Source organism: Stegastes partitus, unplaced genomic scaffold (genome assembly GCF_000690725.1).
Source record: "Stegastes partitus isolate 25-593 unplaced genomic scaffold, Stegastes_partitus-1.0.2 Scaffold3628, whole genome shotgun sequence".
Lineage (NCBI taxonomy): Eukaryota > Metazoa > Chordata > Actinopteri > Pomacentridae > Stegastes > Stegastes partitus.
Window position 1 is genome coordinate 22,990 of NW_007581359.1, and position 20,925 is coordinate 43,914.

At 41.3% G+C, this 20,925-nt stretch overlaps 1 protein-coding gene across 1 annotated transcript in view; it reads right to left on the reverse strand.

The window, feature by feature from the left end:
* The window catches only part of LOC103375895 (PDZ domain-containing RING finger protein 4-like), a 55,285-nt gene that overhangs the window by 10,043 nt on the left and 24,317 nt on the right, over positions 1–20,925 (reverse strand). Inside the window, exons 2-4 of the mRNA XM_008306189.1 lie at positions 12,734–12,987; positions 10,062–10,164; positions 3,128–3,226 (exon numbers count right to left, since the gene is read on the reverse strand). Of these exons, the coding sequence (XP_008304411.1) occupies positions 3,128–3,226; positions 10,062–10,164; positions 12,734–12,987 (456 nt within the window). The remainder of the gene's footprint in view (positions 1–3,127; positions 3,227–10,061; positions 10,165–12,733; positions 12,988–20,925) is intronic.

The following is a 20,925-nucleotide window of genomic DNA, read 5'->3' on the forward strand; positions in this document are numbered from 1 at the left end:
GAAAATATGAGAAATGGATCTGCTGTAAAAAACCAAAAAAAAAAACAAAGAGGTGGTAGGTGAACTGAAAACTCTAAATTGCTCACCGGTGAGAATCAGTGGGTCTGGTGGCCCTGCAATAGACTGATGACCTGTGCAGGATAGTCTCGGCCTTGTGGCCTTATACACACTGGCACAGATTCCAAATGAACAGGTTTCGAAAATGGATGGACCTGTGGAACTTCTGCTCTTGTTCCTCTAAATATTTAACTGCTGTATGCACTCCAATGAAACCTATAGTAGGCTGCTGATCGTGACATCCACATATTGCAGAGGCCCTGTTTTACCGTACAACTGTTGTCTTCTGGAGACGTGGGTTTGTCTGCAGTTTTAAAAAGAATTCACTTGATGAGGATGCACTTGTTCCCTACTGTTGAAAGCGTGGAAATGCTATATAGCTTCCCAAACGCTGGGAGGCCTCTTATGTAACACTGACATAAAAAAAAACATAATTCTAAATTATTATGCCGACCAAAAACCCTAGAATCTCTAATAAACAATCAGCTAAACACATAGCACACTTTGTTTTAAACATGCATCAATCAAGCTGCAGAGAAAAGCACAGCACTGTTACTGCTGCCACTCCTGTTTATTACGGTTTATCACTCTGCACTGAGATTTATCAGCGGCGATAATTACAATAATTATCATTGTGAGCCGTATGCTCCCCTCTGTAACTCACTGGGTTTTATTCATTTCTAAGGTCATTACTGTAGTTTTAAATTCCCCAACATTACTTTGCCGCTGTCTTCAAATGCAAGCCCTTATCAAACACGCTCAAATGACTGGATTACGTTGCAGGCATTTTTTACTGAAATTGCAAAATCCAGTTTTACTTATTGTGCATCTACAACCTGAATTTACACGTACGACAGTCTAAAGCTGTGCTCGTTTTTTATCTGTTGGACAGGTTTCCAATTTCATCTTTTACTTCTAGCTGCTCTTGTTATAATTAATTCACTCCTCCATTTATTCTTAAAGGTTTTAATATTTGACTAATTTGCCTTTTTAGCACTTTTATTGCAAATTTTATTACATTTTTAAAAATTGTATTTCTACATATTCAGCTTGTTTGTGTCTTTGCTCAGCTGTGCTGCAAACGAGGCCCTTTACCTCAGTGTCGCTGTGAGTTTAAGTAAAGCTTGATTGATTGTATGAGGCAACAAAGGAACAATGTAAACATGTGGCCATTCAACAAGCACTATAAGGTCGGCTTGTTTTAAAATATATGTCCCTAACTTCATGTTGATGTGTTTCCTCTGTTTATGCAGTATCGGAGCATGTGGCACCTCCTCTGACACATCCTGTATACGCTGACATTCAGTCGCCTCATCTAAATGCAGCACACTCCTCTTAGCTCTACTTTTTTTTTTTTTTTTTTTTACAAAACAAACACTTAAAGATGCTGCCAGGAGCCACCGACCACGGTGATTTATATTCGGCTCAGCCGTCAAAGCGAACACCTTGCATGGTCCGAGTTAACTTCAAACGAATTTTAGAGAAAGTTGAGCAGAATGGAGAACAGAATTTTCTCTGCTTCCTACAAGTGGGAGAAAAACAAAGGGCAAGAGTCTTTTTCCTAACATGTATCTCATTGCTTGTTGACAGCTACGCTGAGGCTGGGTGAAGAATGCAGACAACACCCAAAAGCATTTTTGTTTGTCTTTTTGTTTTCTCTGTCTTGGCAGTCATTTCATTTTGGCAGCTGACAGTGTAATCATGCAGTTAGATCATTGCCAAAATGTTCAACAATGTCATTTATGGATGATAAAAGAGTTCAATTTTAAAATTACTGCACCCAGTAGAGAATCCTGCTTTGCTCACATGAATACTGAAATAAATCACAAATTGGAAGATGAATATTAAATGTCACAGTTGATTTAGTCTGAGTGACTGAGATTTCTCCGTTGTTTGGACATTTTACTCAGGCGCTCTGATCTCACAAGACGATGACTGTCGGTTTCAACAACAGAGTATGATATGTAAATGGGAGACTTCAAAGAAGTGAAATATCTGTAGAATATGCATATACCTTTTGCCTCAAGAGTATTAATATTTTCATTTTTCAAACAGCTAGCAGTCCTTACTATCATGGTTGGCCTAAAAATAGCTGGCAGAAGGAAGATATGTGTATGCTGCATGTTTTTTTTCCAGTATCTAAGAGCAAGGCAGAGTGAGAAAAGATGAGAGAGGGCCTCACGTTCTATGTGAAATCACCATCGTGTGCACTGATTTCCTATTTCTGATATAATGGGCACTCAGTTTTACTCAAGTTTCTTTAGTAGTGTGTCGTAAATTGAGATTTTGGATGCTGACCTGTCGTTTTGCACAGTGGTCATTTGGGTATTAGTGAAATGCAGCATTTGTAAGTGTGCAATTGTTGGCAGAAGGTCGTGTATGTGCCACAGCAACCATGTTTTGTATATTATATTTCTTCTAATTTTAAGGGCATGACAGAGTGGATACAATATTGGGATATTATTGTAGCAAAACTATTTGCAAATGTGTATGGAGAGTTGTGTGTCTGTATCTCAAGCTGCATAATTACTGAGGTAAAGAGCAGCAGAGTGGCACGCAGCCAGAATGAATGAGTCTATGAGTCTGAGCTCAGGGCAAAGAAACCCGAAAATTACAGTGAAGAATCTCTCTGGGCAGAAGTGTAGCAAAAGTCCTGTGTAAAAAGACAGCCGATTGTGAGGCCTGCTTGACTTGTAACTGGTGATCTGTCTGTATTTCAAGCACTTGTAGCCAAATACTTAGACTTTTCATTTATTAATATCTTATTACTTATTACTCTATTATTACACATTGACAAATCTTTTTACACATTGACATTTTTTTTTGTACAAATCTTTTTACAAATTCACAAATGTCACTACAGACAGATTGAGATACACACAGCTCTCCATACACATTTACAAATCATTTTGCTACAATAATACCCCCATAATACAATTACACACAAACAGAATGATTTCAGACATTCAGAGAGAGAGTTCTATGTAACAATGAACACAGAAAAAGGAAACAAACCCTGTAACTCTGGACGTTTAGGTCTAATATGTTAAAGGGAACATTATCTACTCACCTCACTAACATAGATGGCCACATCCTCTTCTTCATCCGTCCTGTAGCACAGAGTTAAGCCCAGCTTCTCCTGGCTGCTGAGTCGACACAGTTCCACCTCCTATGTAGATAAAAGAGAAAACACAGAAATGTAAAAACAACACTCCATCTGTTGAGGTACAGATCGAGTGATATGACAGAAAGTTTCAGCAGAGCTGCAAAAGTTACCTTGTTATAATTTAATTTTGCTGACACAGAATCCGTCCCTAACCTTTAAAGAACAAACAGAAACTGATCGAAATGAATCCGACACATCTAGCATAAAAATGCATTTCTGATGCATAACAATGGCTTCACAAACACGACGGAGCCCCTCTACTGAAGATCAAACAGCCAGGTTATTTAAGTTCCAGCGCAAAACTCCTTCTTCTTGTTTTTTTTTTGAGACATTTATTGCCAACTCCCATCCAAGGTTTTCTGAGTTTGAAAGTGTTTGATCATGAAAGACATTCTCAGCTTGGAGAGTGTGATCGGAGGGGCTTTGATAAATGTCGGAGGACTTCAAGTGTTATTCTTTCAAGTTGTTGCCAAGTTATAAAATATTAGACTATAAATAAACTATAATTATGCTAATGCTATCAGAAAATACATAATTGCTCCAGCACTGAAGTATTTCTCGTCTTCCCACGGGGAGAGATCAACAAGCTATTGACTAACAAATCAGCGGTTGTCAGATTTCCCACAATTCTCTTGAAACACAGTGTAGTACCCTGATGTCTACACCAGTTCTTCATTTAAGTTCATAAATGCAACACATAAGAGGCGAGACTTGATTAATCACATCTAGAAGTGATCTTGCATCCATGTGTTTTGATGTTTTTTTCCCTCAAACTTCCAGCTAGTTATTGCACACAAGACACTTTGCTTCAGCTTCACACTCTCCGTTCCCCACAAAGGAGGTGCAACCAAACACCAAACAGCACGAGCCTGTGCTCCCGTCTCCAAATGCTGAAACATATCAAGGGTGTTGGAGGGAATCAAGTGTGAAATGGCCTCTCCTCCCAAGGTCTTCATTAGAACAGAAACACGGCGTCTCTCAGCAGCGGGAGCGAGGTGGTTGAGTGGAGAGGAGGGGGCGGCGAGAAATGAGGTGGCGGCGAGGGCTCTGGTGGAGGCTCGCAGGGGTCTCGCGCAGAAACAGAGAGATTCATTTCCTCCGTGACAAGTGCGGGTCGGCTGGTTACATGTGTCAGATGTGGCCGGGCTTCGGGGAGACGAGGAGGAGGAGGGCGGGACGTCTGACCATGCTGGGATGAGATGACTGAAAGGAGGCAAAAAAGACTAATCCCTAGTGCCTCTGGCTGCCCCTCCTAAGCTGTTTATGACCCCCTACTACCTCACATACACACCCAAACACACTTTAAGGCTGAATTCCCATTTTCTCCTTCTCCCCTGTCACTCATTTCTTCCTACACGTCTGTACTTTGGCTTTTCACACACACATTGACAGATCATGGAGGTGTTTTTGGACCTGGGGCCTGCTGCTGCTGCTGCTGCTGCTGCTCAGTGACACACACTCATACACACTGAAGTAAATCCTGCACAAACCCTACGCTTGCACATACTCAACAGAGCACACACATTTGCACAAAGTAAAAAAAAAAAAGCTTAAAAAGAACCGAATCATCTGAGCTTTGTCGTTTTATCTCTTTCAACAGCCTCCACCTGATGGGGAGCTCAGATCTTTAATTGACTGCCTCAGAAGCGATGACAACTTTGAATCCCCGCTGATATGTAAGAAAATAACACGAAATTGGAGAGGCTTTGGTGCCGACTGCCTGAACAAAGTAAGCTGCAAAAATCAGTCATTAACTGTATTGAATATGTTTCTAATGAGCTATCGTCGTTATTGTCGGCGGAGACATTATTAAAGCGGCACACCTCTAGATGCAACGGAGCAGTCATGGAGGTAATGGGAGCTACAGAGACGGCGCACGTCTTGCATGCTAATACGACGTGTGAAGTTGCGGGATATCTGTGGGAAATATTGAAATCACTAGCAATGTCTCGGAGACATCTGTCGAAAACAAACCACGCAAATTAATTGCAGAGACTGAGGCAAAGCAGAGGTGTGAGCAGGTAATGCATCATCCCTATGAGGTTCTGCGAAATAAGCCTTAAGTTACTTCTGACTAATTAATGGCTATATATAGTGCTGGAAACCTGGAATGATCAGAGAGAATAGATTGCTACGATTAGTACATGTTGGATGAAGCATCAATTGTGTGTGTGTTTAACGATGTGACCTTTTTCTTTATCAGATGTTCTTTTGCTTTCTTGTTTTAAGACAATATTGCGTACAAAAAAAAAATACACCCACTCGCTCCAATGCCTCAGTAAAAAGGAGGTTGTCTCCTGAACCATCAAACACACACTCACCACTCTCTGTCTCTCCCCCCCCTCCTCTGCCTTTTGATATATTTCTTTTTTTCCTCTGTTTTCCAGGCGAGCTCTCTGCCTCTCAGGCAGGAGATTGCAGCGTGGCACATGGACGAGGGCTGACAGTAAATTAATGACTGCGATGGCGTGATTAAGGGGAAGATTGCCGCCCACCATCAAAGCACATTGGATGCTGTCATAATAATCGCGCCTTTGATTACCTGTAATTGAAAAAGCAGTCGCAAATGCATGGATGGCTACCGCTGGCAGACAGAGAGGGAACACTATCTCTGAGATTGGAGTGTACTTCACTTCCTCAAAAGTCACCGAAACTAATGCTGGGAAATGTACGATGTTTGTGTGAAATTCTAGCCATGAGACAGCCTGCATGTCCCATCAATCCAAACAAGCAGACCGTCAGGGAGGACAAAGATGTTACAGACTGTGGCCCAGAACTCTGCAGACTCCTAATCTACAGAAAGAACAATGAAAGTAGAGCTACATACTGTATGTATGTCCTGCCCTCCTTTTTCCTTTTGTAATTACATGAAGAAGGATTTATTTTGAAGTCCAAGCTCATGCTTTTTGAGATCGCTAAACATCGAGATAGTCTTTATCGAGGACATACAGAGTACCTTGAAATTGGCTTTTGGAAGGAAACTGGAGAATAAATTTACTTTCACGAGGAAGTTGGTCACTTTAAAACCAGCCAGTAATCCAAATTCTCTACTTTCTACATATTTTGAACAAGTGCTGGTTTATTTTAACTATAAAAGGATTTGTAGTGAGAGCCTTAAAAAGAGAATGGGTCTAATTTTCACATGTGTAGAAGCTACAATTCTTAATTTCAGTCTGTATTCATCATAGTCAGACCAACCAAGGTTTAATTACTTTAGATTCAAACATGCTAAATAGAAAAATAGCAACTGGCTTTCAGTTTGCAGGCTTTTCTGAAGATGTGAAAAGCCCAGTTAATGCATTTATGTTACTATGATCAACCACAATATTAAAAACCATTTGCCTGATCATTTGTAGGTCCTCTAAATGCTGCCATAACAGCGCTGACCCTGTGAGGCATGGACTCCACAAGACCTCTGCAGGTGTCTTGTGGTATCAGGAACTAAAGCCTTAGCAGCAGATCTTTGAAGTCCTGGAAGTTCTGAGGCGGGGCCTCCAGGCATTGGACTTGTTTTGTCAGATACTCCAACAGATTGAGATCTGGGGAATTCGGAGGCCAAAGCAACACCTTGAACTTTGTCATGTTCCTTCAGCCATTCCTGAACTATTTTTGCAGTGTGACAGAGTACATTATCCTGCTGAAAGAGGCCACTGCCATCAGGGAATACTGTTGCTGTGAAAGGGTGTACGTGGTCTGAAACAGCATTAGGTAGGTGCTACGTGTCAAAGTAACATCCACATGAAAGGCAGGAGCCGACGTTTCCCAGCACAGCATTGTCCAGAGCATCACACTGCCTCTGCCAGTTTGCTTTCTTTCGTTCTTCTCCCATAGTGCATCCCGCTGCCACCTCTTTTTCAGGTAAATGATGCACACATCCTCAGATGAGGCCACCTTGTTTTCTTTGCTCCGTGGCCCAGTACTGATGCTCACAAGCTCATTGTCAGTAAACGGAGGTAGGCATGGACACTCTATCCGGTCTGCAGCAATACAGATGCATACACATTAATCTGTGATGCACCGTGTGTTCTCACAACTGTCTATCAAAGCCAGCATTAAAGTTTTCAGCTAGTTGTGCTTCAGTGGCTCGTCTGCTGGATCGGACCACTTGGATCGGCTTTCGCTCCGGACGTACACCTGTGAGCCTTGGATCGTGTAACAAGGCCAATGAAATATGTTCATTCTTTATGATTGTACTTCTACTGTTCAGGTCTTAGCTGACACAACGAGAAGCTAAACAGTTACAGCCGTGTCCACTTTCCACAGTAGGATTTACCAGCATTATAAAACAGCGCTGTAATGTTTTAGTGTCTGATAAGCTCCTTACTCAGCCGGTGTTCTCGGATTGTAATTTAGCCAACATGCCCACGTCAACACTGCCTCTTACATTGTTTTAATGCAGAGCTGTTTTCTGACTGATTGCTTGCTAAAGCAGCAGCTGTAAAACCAAAACAATTACGAGTAATAATTCTCTGAGGGTTCATTACTAAGAAGCAACACCTCCACTTGATACATAGTCACTTGACTGATGGTTCATATAAAAGTATCGATTAGGCAAGCTGTAAATGCATGTAAACACGCTGCCGGTGATGAAGAACTCTACAGGTGTTTGTAAAAACAACGGTTCAGTGAATACAGCAGCTCGGCTGGATCAGATGCACATGCAGGTATGTGTGTGGTGCACCCTGTGGCCATTTATTTATGAAGTACAAAATCAAAACTCAAACTTCATACTGACTGTTCACATGGATTCTCACAGGTTTCAGATATACAGCAGACTGTGAATGTGTGTTCTAGTGGCATCTGCCATCTCTCCGCCTCATCAGCATCCACGTGCTGGTGTATTAAGGAGGTGAATTAGGTTTAAATGTTTTCGCTGTTATGTGATGGCAGACTGTTCTCTCCTACTGTGCCTTTTCATCAAAGAAAGGTAATTTAAAGATCCGTCTTCCCTTCACTCTCATTTCTCTCATTCAGCAGGGAGTGAGGGATCAGGTCGACTCTGAAAGTGGCTTTTCAGCTTCTGCCTACATCCCCCTCACAGCGTTCTTCACTTGACATACAGTAAGTGGGACAGCATTAGGGTGGTATAAAACTCCCGTGAGCATGAAATAAAAAAAAAGAAGTCTGGTGCAGGCTGCAAAGCATACACAGAATAATAGGATTTGCTAATAGCAATGAGGCATAAAGAGATGCTCTAATATATTATATTTGTTCTGATTTGACACTGCGGCCTCGGCGATCCAAGTGGGTGCGCAAATCTCTTTAGAATGCGAAGAAACCGCTCAAGCTCGGTGGGTGGAAGCATTCAGAACAAATTCAAATGAAACAAATAAGAAGAGGGGGGGGTTGAGCAATCATCATACATCAGACAACTCGGTGCGATATATGCTCGCACATCAATGACTTGGAAAGAAAGAATATCGGACCAAAGCGGAGAGCAGAACCAGATTCTGTTTATCTCCTCCTGTCGCAGTGAAATTCACGTATCTGTGTGTGTATCTGCATGTGTCAGAGACCAACAGCCTTAGAAACGTCACCGTTACTACTGATCCCATTACTTACACTCCAGTTAAGATGCACAAGCAAAATGTGTTTCTATCTATTTTTTCGTTCACTAGCACCTGCCACACACAACTCACTTTAATTGGGTTTGATCGAGCTCCAAGTCAACCACCTCGCTAGGTGTTTCTTCCACGGTTAGGAAAACAATTAGCAAATTGGATGCAACACCGCAGCTGTTAGGAAGTTTTCTACTTTCTCTGTTCACCTCATTCGGGGAAAAATAACAAAAACATGGATGCATATCATTTCCGACGGAAGCGAGGAATATTTTTCAAGCTGTCTGCGGTGTGGCTGATTATCTGTCTCGACTATCCCCTTGGGACCTTTCCATAGAGTCAAGTACTGTGTGCACCTCTGCACCAATTAGGTAGCAGCATTGAATATGGGATATTGAGGGAGTTCTCAGCACATATCTTGTTTTTTTAGCAGTAAGGCTCGAATAATACTTGGACTTGTAAGTGGTTTTAAATATCAATAATAATAAAGACAAATACAAATATGTTGTTCGATCAACGCTTCACCTGAACACAGAACAGAAACAGACATTTTGTTAAGAATCCCTGAAAGCTTGCGAAGCGCTTCTCTCTGGACTGTGTGTGACACTGGATGTGCAGACCTAAGATTTTAAGTCATTTTCCAAGTGTTTTGGGAAATACAAACCTTGGAATAGCAACACTCCTCTTGGTTTTTTTTGTAATGTGTGGCCTTTCTCTACTGCAATTTCCTGTTAGTTTCCTGCCAATGTAATATTGGCCATGCTGATGAATCTGTCAGACTCTGGCACAGACTGTAGATTGTAGATTGTAGCCTCTGGCTGTGAAAAGCAAAGTGACTTAAACGTGCATTCTCGCTAATGACCAGCAGGAGGCAACTACTTACATAAGAAGAAGTCCAATTGTACAGAAATCTGTGAGAAACTGAGCCTGCTTCTCATTTGATTTGCTACCTCAGTAAACCTTTTTTCTAATGAGTTTATGGTCTCAGTCGCTAGTTTCAGGAGTTTTTGAAAACAGGATTATGTTCAGTTTGTAAATTATGGCTTAATTTAGAGTAAAGTACACAATAAAGGAGGGTCTGCTTTAAATTGTTGTTAACCGCTTGTTTGATAAGTAGCTACCGTATGGCCTTACATGAGTTCTCAGCCAGATCCACCCCACACTCGCCCTCATCCGGTTCAAAGTGACCATAATGGTGACAGTCAAATCCCAAAGTCAAAATTTCCAAACATTTGTCCACAAACCAGTGAGTGATGTCACAAATTAAGCGGAATTCTTACCTCGTATTCAAACTCCTCTGCCCTCTCTCCATCAGCTGGAACAGGGGAGAAGTAGTCTGTCCCTTCATAATAATCCTGGTCCATTGTGTGAAGAGAGTGACAGCTGTCAGGAGAGACAGACAGAGGAAGAAAGAGGAGGAAAGACAGACAGGGAAGCAGAAAGAGGCGGAGATTTGGGGCGTAAGAAAGATACTTTTCATCATCTCCTTTCAAACCGTTCTAAATCTCAAAGTGACAGGGTTTTGTCGCTTTTGTCTTTGCTGGAATCTGAAGAATAAAGGATTTGTCAAGAGCTTTAACTGCCGCTGGAGTGTGTGTGTGTGTGTGTGTGTGTGTGTGTGTGTGTGTGTGATAAAAGTGCAGCCCCTTGTTAATAACAACATATCCACATACTGTAATTTGCTTCCTGCTCTTGACAGACAAAGCCCCCCACATTGTACAGTGTAATTCTATTATGCCTCCCTCAGTCACTGAACAAAACAGCTTTGTGAGGGCCCTAACAAGATGAGCAGCTTCGGTACCACACAAGATAATCATGGTGGACAAAAATTTCAAAAAAAAAAAAGACGCTGCGTTGAACACGTTGAGTGATGTGTTCAGGGGCTGTCTGACTCTCATATTACCCAGCACTATAAAACTGTCTCAAAACAACCTTTCAGTGATAAAAACAAGACTTGTAAATGTCAGAATGCTTGATGCCTCAGTATTACTCCAATAATAACATTTGGCAGTCTGCGCGAAGAACACAATTACACATTTACAATCTCGCCTCAAATATGAGATGCCAAACATTTCTTATATCTATAAAAACTGCAGTATATTGGGTTGTGCACCTGATCTCAGATGTAGAGAAGAAAATGTGAGTTTTATGGAACACATTGATTACATTTGGACCCGGCCTGGGGCTGTAAGTATACGTTGCTTAGTGTTGCCTAGTTTTTTATTAGCCCATTTTGCTTTAATCACCTTGTAAAGCCTTCATGAGAAAATGGATACATGAAGCAGCTCCAATTATGGCAAGAATTGCCTGTGGGGATTTCTATTGTTACAGATATATATTTGTAGACATATATACACGTGTGTAATGATTGTGATCCGATCATCTTTGTAACTAATGTGCAACACTGAAAAAGATGTTTGTAATATTGACCAACTCAGATGGAGCATCAGGTCGAAATTCTAACCTTGAATGTCTAAACAAGTGTCCAATTACAAATGACAACAAATGCAGAACTCAAAAAGTTTATTGTTATTAGAATTAATTATCTACTTCACCAAACACCGAGACAGTTCCGATTTCCCATTTCTGCGCTATAAAGCTCCTGCACTGTTATTGTTCCACTCCCCAGAGGTGAAACCCAGATATTCCTTTATGCAAAACTTTTCTTGTTCGCAGTTTACTTCTCCTCTGGGAAGACCAGGATATAAAGTAAAATGCCACAAGATGAAAAACAAACCATGTTTCCTTTGTTGTTTCCCAGGAAAACCTCTTGTTGATACTTTAAACTCTCAAGATCTTTTTTCATTTTTATGCTTTCGTCTCTCATAAACAATACAAAAAAACTCAGATTTGACATATACAGCGTTCAGCTGAGATTAGAATTCTAGTGATTATAGCACACGTGTGTTGCCGCACACAAGGTGACAGTCTTTAATCTCCCCTTAATGTATAGGCGTTCAAAGCACACAAACATATTTTATCTGACAGCCGAGTTCTCTGCATGATTTTTTTTAAGCAGACGGGGGAAATATGAAAGGAAGTGCAGCATCATTCAGAAAGTAGAAAATTGTAAAGGACATTCAACAACCTGAGAAAACTATGTACTGAGCAAGGAAACCTGATTTAACAGGCAAACTCTGAGCATCGATTTATGTCGTGCATTGCATCTGTCGATCCGTTACAACTATCCCCCTATGATGTGTTCAAGTCCTGTAGGAGTAACGAATGTCATTGACTCGAGAGGTTGGAAAGTTCACGTGTTCAAAGTTACTGAGGGCGTTAAATATGAGGCAACATTTTGAGTATAATTAGATTTATTTTTTTATATTGATTCTCAGTTTTTTTTCCAACTACTTAATGATGCATTATCACACTTCACATATACATTCAGTATTCATGACCAATTAGGACCACTTGAGCGTGTTCTTTATTTGCCTTTTGTTTTTAATTCGGCGCGTCCTATTGGAGAAAGAGGACATGAAGGACACAGAGAAGCTCATTCATCAAACAAATCTATATTTGTCAGAAAACTATGCAGCTGGTTACACAATTCATTTATATTTCACAGGCGTCCTTAATGCTTGTAATGCTAATCCTGCAAACACTGATATTTCTGCTTCATAGCTCAATAACATTTCTCACTACTTACTTTTTTTCCCTCCCTTCTTAATTACCAGCCAAAGTCAAAACAAGGACACAACAAACTCTGTTTTCTCGGCGGCAGCGAACCGAAATCTGTCTAATTATATCATAGAAAATTAAATAAGAAAAATAAGAAATTATATGAAATCACTGACCTGCTTCACACAGTTTTACCTTTTTTTTAATCACTTTTCATCGTGTTTCATTGGGCTAAGTGAGCGACTTTGTGGATGTAACACGAGGAATGAAAAGGGGCTAAAAGGAGTCAAGTATTTACAGACATGTCGCTCATATTTCCTGTTGTTCTCACCTGTCGGAGAGCAGGAAGGGACAGACGTCAGGCACAGGAGGGGTTGAAGGCCGGAGCTTTGCCAGCGCCATGATGTGTTCAAAGGTGATGTCGGTCTGAGTGCACACATCCACCACATGGATTTCCTGAGGGGGGCCATGGGGGCGACCGCTGGGGGTCCGCCTGATGACCTGCACCACGACGGGGTCCTTGGCAGAGCGAAAGGCCTCCACAGTGTCATCGTGGCTGGACTTAGACAACTCCTTCCCATTCACCTGAGGATGACAGGGAAAAAAAGGTGAGTGTTTTGTCTGCAGTGAAAAAAAAACGGCTTTGTTTTGGTGCCTTTTTTGCAACATTTGCTCAAAATCATTTCATGGAAGCAGAGCTGATGTAGGGATTGACTAGTTCTACTAAACCTCCGTGTTCGGAGTGTTCCATCTTCTATTGGGCTTTTTAGACCAAGTGAAAGCTGAAGGACTGAGTCTTTTCTGTGCTGATGTTTATTAGGTGCTCAGATCAGTGTCACGCTTCCTTACATTTGTTCCAGTGCGTCACATGAGAAGTTACCTTGCAAGGCAGCTTGATTTTCATGAGATTCAAAAGATTCTAGAAACGCTTGTGGCTAATGGTTTGAACCAATCAGCATCTTATGAGGACCTACTGGCACTTGTGTTTTAGGTGTGGCCACAGTTGAAGTTAGTCCATGATAGATTGAGATTGACAGATGGTTCATCCAATCACCTCCCTTTGTGCCTTATCCAGTTTCCAAGGATGACTGGTTCTGTGTAACAAGTGTCAGGATACATGAGCAGAGCCACACTGACAAACTAAAGTGGACATTGTTGCAACAAATGGTGCGAATGCTGGCATGAGTGTCCTCACTGAATTGAATATAAGTTGCTGCACATTATTTGAAAGGCTTCCTGGGAAGCATCAGATTCCAGCACTGGTTTACAGTCTTGTCTCTGAAAATATAACCTATTGTGTAAAGACTGTTGTGTCCTTCAGGCCATGCTCTCATATACCTCCTACAATTTTACAGTTATACTGAGGATGGCTGCATTCAGACACAATTTTTATTTAACTGTATTTTTCCCTGAATGTGTTCTCAACAGATGATCAAAAAGAACATTTCATGAATACAACGCTGGAAAACATACATACAAAACACAGTTTGATGCAACATTATCAGAATGTTTGATCAATGCCCAAATGGCCCCTGTTCACTCATTCCATCTTCATCCTCATCTCCAGAAAATGAACTGGATTTTCTGGCAGATTGAAAACCATTTGCACTACGGCTGGCACATATGAAGAAAATCATTGCTTCATTTAGCACCAGTAATTTCTCTGGAAGAGAAACTATGGATGTGGAATACCTCAGAGAATGCGCTTTGGTATAAACGCTGAAACCAGAGATTATAATTTAGATAACCGCAAAAATAAGAAAGGAAAATAAGGTGGGCACAGGAGCGCAATTACACCTACTGTTTTATTTAAATACGGCTTTGGAGTGGAGCCTTTTGCTCACACAGCAAACCGAAATTGGTTAAAATGATAACTATAAAAACATTTATATCCTCAAGTGTCAGCCGTGGAAGGCTGTGAAACTGAAAAGCAGCTGTGTTTCAGGGCCTGAATTACACACTCTGTTAAAAATGCAGCATAGTGGTGGAAATATAAGCACGTAGTCTAGTTCAGACTCTAACAAAATGACCTAAATTCACAAGCGGTAGACAGTTTCAAGTAACTGGCTGGTGTGTATGTGCTGCCTTTAAACGAACATTAAAGACATAGAAACCACCAGGGAATCCTACAGCGAAAGCTTTTATTTTTAATGCCAGATATCCCCTCCACTAATTCTTCACTCATACATGTTCTGTTACACAACTTAGTGGATTTGACACAGTGTATTTTGGGAAATTACTCAACATGTTTTAAACAGCAGCGAGGTATTGATAGGACCTGACAGCATAAATCGTCTGTAAAGCCCGGCTCAGAATGGGTTTTTTATTTTCTCCAATAAAAAATGTCTACATCGCTACATGCAACACTTCCTGATTAGATCCCATTCGAGGGAGGTTCCCCACTTGTTTTGGCTTCCAACTAAGAAAGCAGCAAAAGTTTAGTTTCTTATTAATATTTAACAGATGAGAAAAAGGTAAAACTATCCAGTTAACAAAAATTAAAGAAATCTGGGGGAACATATTACAGACATTAATCATTTCTTAACTTCTCTGATTGATTTTGTGACCCTTTAAGTGGAACCCAACCTTCACGGTGTGCCCTACTCTATTATGTGAACAAATAAGAAGCAAAGACAGTCTAAAGATATCACAGAATTTGTCTCTATTCCCATGTTAGGTTACACACACACACACACACACACACACACACACACACACACACACAGACGTCATCTGGATCTTAGTATTACACAGCTGGTGTCCTAACATTGCTGCTTCTTAACACAACACTCCAGCAATTTATGTGGTGTTGCTCTTCTATAATGTCATTGGACTCACAAGAGACACTCTTTATGAGAAACAAAATATAAAAGAACACTTCCTATAATGCAACTCTCTCCCACTGGCATCATCCAGGGTTATCTGTTTATCACTTTAGAAAGCTCCAGACAAACATCTGTTAAAAGTTATGTGAGCATCTTTTCACAACTAGAGTATCAGCATCTCAGACCAAACCAAACAGACACATTAACTGTGTTCTGCTCTGTGTGTGTCTGTTTCCACAGTCCATCAGACTGGAGTAGACCCATGTATGGAAACAGAGAAACGGAGAGAAGTACCATACTATTACTATCCCTTAAAGAAATAATTGCGTGTTTTTGTACAAGTTTGGTAGGCAAGCATCTTCCCCGCCTTTTTGCCGTCTTCATAATGTGACCTTCTCAAGAGCAGAGAAGCACCAAAGCAGAGCCTCTAAACAGCAGAACAAACCACCACACTGAGCTGAAACCAAATGAGTGCACATGCATTAGGTAAATAACAAAAATAAAACATTTTGTTTTGAAATTATTTGGGTTTTCTGCTTGGCCAATCTGGTGTGTAACGTCATCAGCAGTTTCAAAGGGAGGAACTCAAATGTACTAATATGCATGTGTGGCCGGACAGGCTGCCAGAACGGAGAATTTTGTACTATAACAAAAAGGGGTGCAATTTCAGTCATCATCATTACTCCGCAATATCATTACATAGCAGACATAGATGCAAATTTTTATAAATGTTCTTATGCAGTGTTGGCCACATGATCGGTCAATAATTGATTAAACGGAGTAACAAATAAAGTAGAGTGGGCATTTCTCCATATGCTGATGATGCCATTTTTAACCATATACGCTTAACATTTGCTGCATAATCATCTTGATTTTATTTGCCAAATGGCTACAAGAGCTTATTTTTTTCTACATGACAAGATCCAGTCTTCCATGTCATTAAATAGAAAGAGACGCCACCTGATGGTGCCACGATGTACTACAGCTAGTCTGCAATACATTTTCTAACAGACATGTCTTTTGTCCTCTTCCTCATCGCTTGGTATATTTTTAATCAATTAATACTGCAAATAGTCACTTAACACTTATTCATTAACACCTCCAATACTAGATAGCTGTTAGCTTAATGCTATCAATGTTCAAAATCTTGCATACTGCACCTTTAAGAAAATTAATCTTTATATCAGTGGAGCATCATTTTCATTTATTCCATCTGACATCTCCATAGCATAACATCACTACCTGCTAACTCAATGTTTAAAAAACATTAATATGGGAACAATAATGGTAATATATTTGTTATACTAGCAGTAGTGTGTTAGTCTCATTCTTGCCTCATTGTGTATATGTGTGTCTTCTATTGTTTTGTTTCTTTCACTTCTCCATGTATGTCCCTGGAGACTGAGTGATGCCCTACAAAAAAACAAACAACTGATTTTCTCAGCCATAACAGTAGTCATATATAACTCCCTTAGCTCTTGTTGTGCTCTGGCCTGCTCCCCTGCCTCCTGATGTGACCTTTGTTTGGAGCGATGTTGCATTAATCACCTGAGCGGGAGATAAACTGGGTCAACATCACTCCTGTGGAACTGCAGGGCAATTTGGAGCAAAAAAAAAAAAACCACAACACAAATGCACTGTTGTGTAGCCTCGCTCTTCCCTCCTCGCCTCACTCTCCAAACCTGCTTTCATTCATTTTCGACCACTCAGCATGCATTAAATACTGCAACACATACATTAGACCTAAGTACTGTATTAAAGAAACATGAAGCACTATAATAATTAGCTCATATAGTTCCTTGGACTGTATTTCTCTTTCTTTCTGTCTTCTTTTGCTGCTCGCCTCTCGCTCTGCAGCCTAATCCTAGAACAGTGAGTCGGGTGGAAACAAAGGAGTTGGAGCAGACAAATGAGGCAGCCTATGGCGTATGACAGACCCGAAGAAAAATGATCAAATTTCCCAGCTCTCCCTCAGGTACTGACTGTCCAGTCCAGGCTCCTCCTCCAAGCCTCACCGTTTACTAGCCACAATGAGGCGAGAAAACACGTCAGGATAAAAAGGAGGGAGTGTTGTTGTTGTTTGTTTTTTTTTTATTTTCTTCACTGGTTTTCATGAGAGCCAGATGGAACAATTAATCCCTAATAAACAGAAGAATATTAAGTAGTCTCAACTCTTGCATGAGGGACTTTGCCATCATTGTTGTGTCCCCTTGACTGATGGCTATCCAGCTAAACACGCTGTCTCGGTTAGTTGTGTGGCTCTGTAGTCCTTACTGACAGATGGGAAGGGTTTCTACAATCCTGGCTGCAGCTTTTTAGATGTTCTCAGATATTTGCATACTGAAGATCTGTCGTCAGCTTAGCTTTTTTTCTACAAAGTGCAAAACCACTCAACATGCCTGAATGCTGAAGGTAAGTTTACAAAGTGATTTTTTATTTTTTTTTTTTGCAATTGGCTAAATTCTCTAATCTTAAGCACTATTTTTTTTCCCCCACAGCGACTGCCTACACTCAGTACAAGCTGCAGCTTGTTAAAAGTTTCATCACACATTTCCATGTAGTTCCACTATCTTTCTCAAGTGTGCATGCAAAGTATGCAAATTCATATTCATTCATAAACACATGCTGGTAAACAAAATCTGCTTGCAACAAATTATTTAGCAGCTGTAGTGTTTATGGAGCCCGGAGCAGCTCTGCAAGTGCTTCATCGCTAAAACTGCTCCATACGAACAGAGTCAACATGAATTATCTTATTGGTCTAGAACAAAACAACAGTGATTACTCATGAGAGATCATTTGCTCTGCAGTTTGGACAGGAGATGATCAGGTAAATGTGAAGCTGGATGGAAATGGGCGCCGGGATGGAGTAGCTGGAATCAAGACACATCTGTTGGCTGTTTGCACGTGGATATGCGGCAGCTGTAGCCAGAAAAGAAATGTGTTTTCATTCAGAGCCCCCCGAGACGACCACCAGCTTTCCAACAACAAACGCAGTAAAGCAGCTTAGTGGAGTGTAACAAAAGGATGAAGCCACTTTTCTTTTCTTTTCTTTCATTTTCTCTGTGGCAGAGTCCCATATTGACAAAGACGTTCCAAAAATTGTGTACTTGTGACGCGCCGGAGTGTCCGCTTCAGTAAATATCTCACGTCGCTTTAAGCTGTTCTGAGCTGTTACTAACAAACAAACAGACTTACTTGAAAATTTCAGCAAAAGTCGCTATTTTTTTTTTACAATTATGAGCTTGTAGTCGCCTACAGCGGAGCATAATCCTGAAGGTGCTCTCATCTGTGTCCCATCTTATCGTTTATCCTCCAGGTAAGGGGACAAGCGAGGAAGAACAAACACGCAGCAGCTTAGCTCGACTCCTCAGGCGTCTCCTCTGTCACTGCTTTTGTCTCATCGACTGCTGCCTCCCATCAATATCTCCAAAGACTGGGGGCAGAATGTAGTGATAGTGGTGCGAAAGTGCGGCCAGTTTATCTGTTAACATGTCAACTTCAGCCACATCTGAGGCTGCTTCTGCTGAGGGACCGTTTCTGTGGCAGGAGGCGCAGACACTGGCGGCAGCTTGCAGCGGATTACTGATAGTAGTGATTGATGTACTTCTTCTGCAAGGAGAAAAGGCAGCCTCAGGCAGCAGACTCTAATAGTCCATTAGCTTTTTTTTATGCCTTTGAATTAACTGCATACATTGCTTTATGGCTTGCATGTAGCACTTTGAATTTTAATGAAATGTTTTTGTTTTCAATTTTATGGAGTTTATGCTGTGAACAAGGAGAAAGCGTTCGTCTGCACGCGTGTCCTGGTTGAACTGGAAGCGCGGCGAAATGAATGAAGCAAGGTCATCCTTTCTACTTCAACTACACTGACAAGTAAACAAGGTTTTCAGCAACAACCATGGTTTAACTGTGTAACCTTGGGTGTTGCGCCTAACATCTGTACATGCAGTAAGCCTCTGCTACACGCGGTCCGTATCTCCGGTGCGCCGTCACCTGCTGGTTTGAGTGGCAGCCTGTGGGGTGTTAAGTGTATGCAGGCAGATGGGGAAAGTGTAACATGTAGGTCATCCAGCCCCGGGAGTGTAGCGCTTACGGCCGTCGATTACACGCCTGTTCCATCGTCTCATCTTTTGGGAAAAGGTAACGTGACCCCCCTCATAGTTAGGGTCCAGTCAGCTGTGCGGAGCCATTAGATGAAAGAGTTAGAGGACACCGATGGATGGAAGGTTCTGATAGCCAGTTCTTACAGCCAGTTTCATTATGGATCAAGTTCCAAGTTGATAAAAAATCTGGACAGTTCACGTCAGTGGCAAAGAAAAGGTAACATAATACATTGTGGTATTAGGGTGATGGAATATTTAGTTGTGTCCTTTGTTGCACAAAACAGTTTAGAGTTGTTTTGTAAAATTCCATACTTACTAATACTACGACTCTATACTACAAAAGATTTGGAATTCAGAGAAGGGACAGTTGATGAGCACTACATGTCTGGTCAGTCTCACCTCCAGGTTTATGTTCTGGGGACAGAGGATTGCTCTTGTCAACCATCTCGACTGTGTGCTGACAGAGTGGAAACCACTCTTCTTCTATCAAAGTGAAAGGGGCCACCGGTATTACTCCCAATGTGCAGTTTTCAATTGATCATCTGTGTTCCTCAGCATGGAACATAGAAGTCTTCTGCATACAGTTAAATCAATCATTTCTACACTTTGGAACATGTCAATTTGTGAACTTCTGGTGGAGCTTGGGGCTGCACGGTGGCTCAGAGGTTGTTGGAGTTAGAAGTTAGGAAGCTTCAGATCTTTCTGTGAGGAGTTTACATGTTCTCCCTGTGCAGCGTGGGTTCTCTCTGAGTATCCCGGCTTCCCCCCACAGTCCAAAGACAGGCTGAGGTTAATTCTAATTCTAAATTGTGAAATTGTGAGTGTGCTTGGTTGTCTGTCTCTGAGTGTAGTCCTGTGACAGACTGGCGACCTGTCCAGGGTGTCCTCTGTCTTCCCCCTGAGTTAGCTGGGATAGACTCCAGCTCCCCTGCGACCCTGGTGAGGATTAAGCAGTGTATAGATAATGGATGGATGCTTCTATCTGGAAACAAGTTTTTCAGCCCTGACTGGATATTTCATGTCACACTGTTCCCTGAAATTTGTGAGTTTTAAAGTAGCTCCTGGCATTTTATGCCTCTTATTAGGGAGATGACAGCAGAGAGATGACAGAAATGGTGAAGCAAGCACTTTTGCTCAACCTTTGTACCAATGATTTATGGCTATTCAAGCCTCAGAAATGCTCCAAAAACAACTAATGTTACATCGTCAAAGCAGGAAAGGCATTGGGCTTTTGGCAAAACTAATTACCACAAAAAAAGGTCCTACACAGTTTGTTTACTTCTCCAACAAAGTCAATGCAACAGCAGAGCAGAGGAAACGCTGCTGACTGACTGACTGCTATTGTCTGTCTCTTCTTTACCACCTGAACAGCAGTCACTGCACTGCAGCTTCAACAATCGCATCAGCTTGTTGCAATTCTGTCTCAACATGTGAAACTGAATTTGAATTTTCATAAATAAAAAAAAAAAAGACTATGTACAAGTGAGAGCGGGAACATTCGCAGAGAAGTGGAATTAAACACTCCCTGAGGACTTTCCAAATGCTGGAAGACTGAGATTTGACGTGAACATGACTGCTGCCTCATCCTCTCAGTG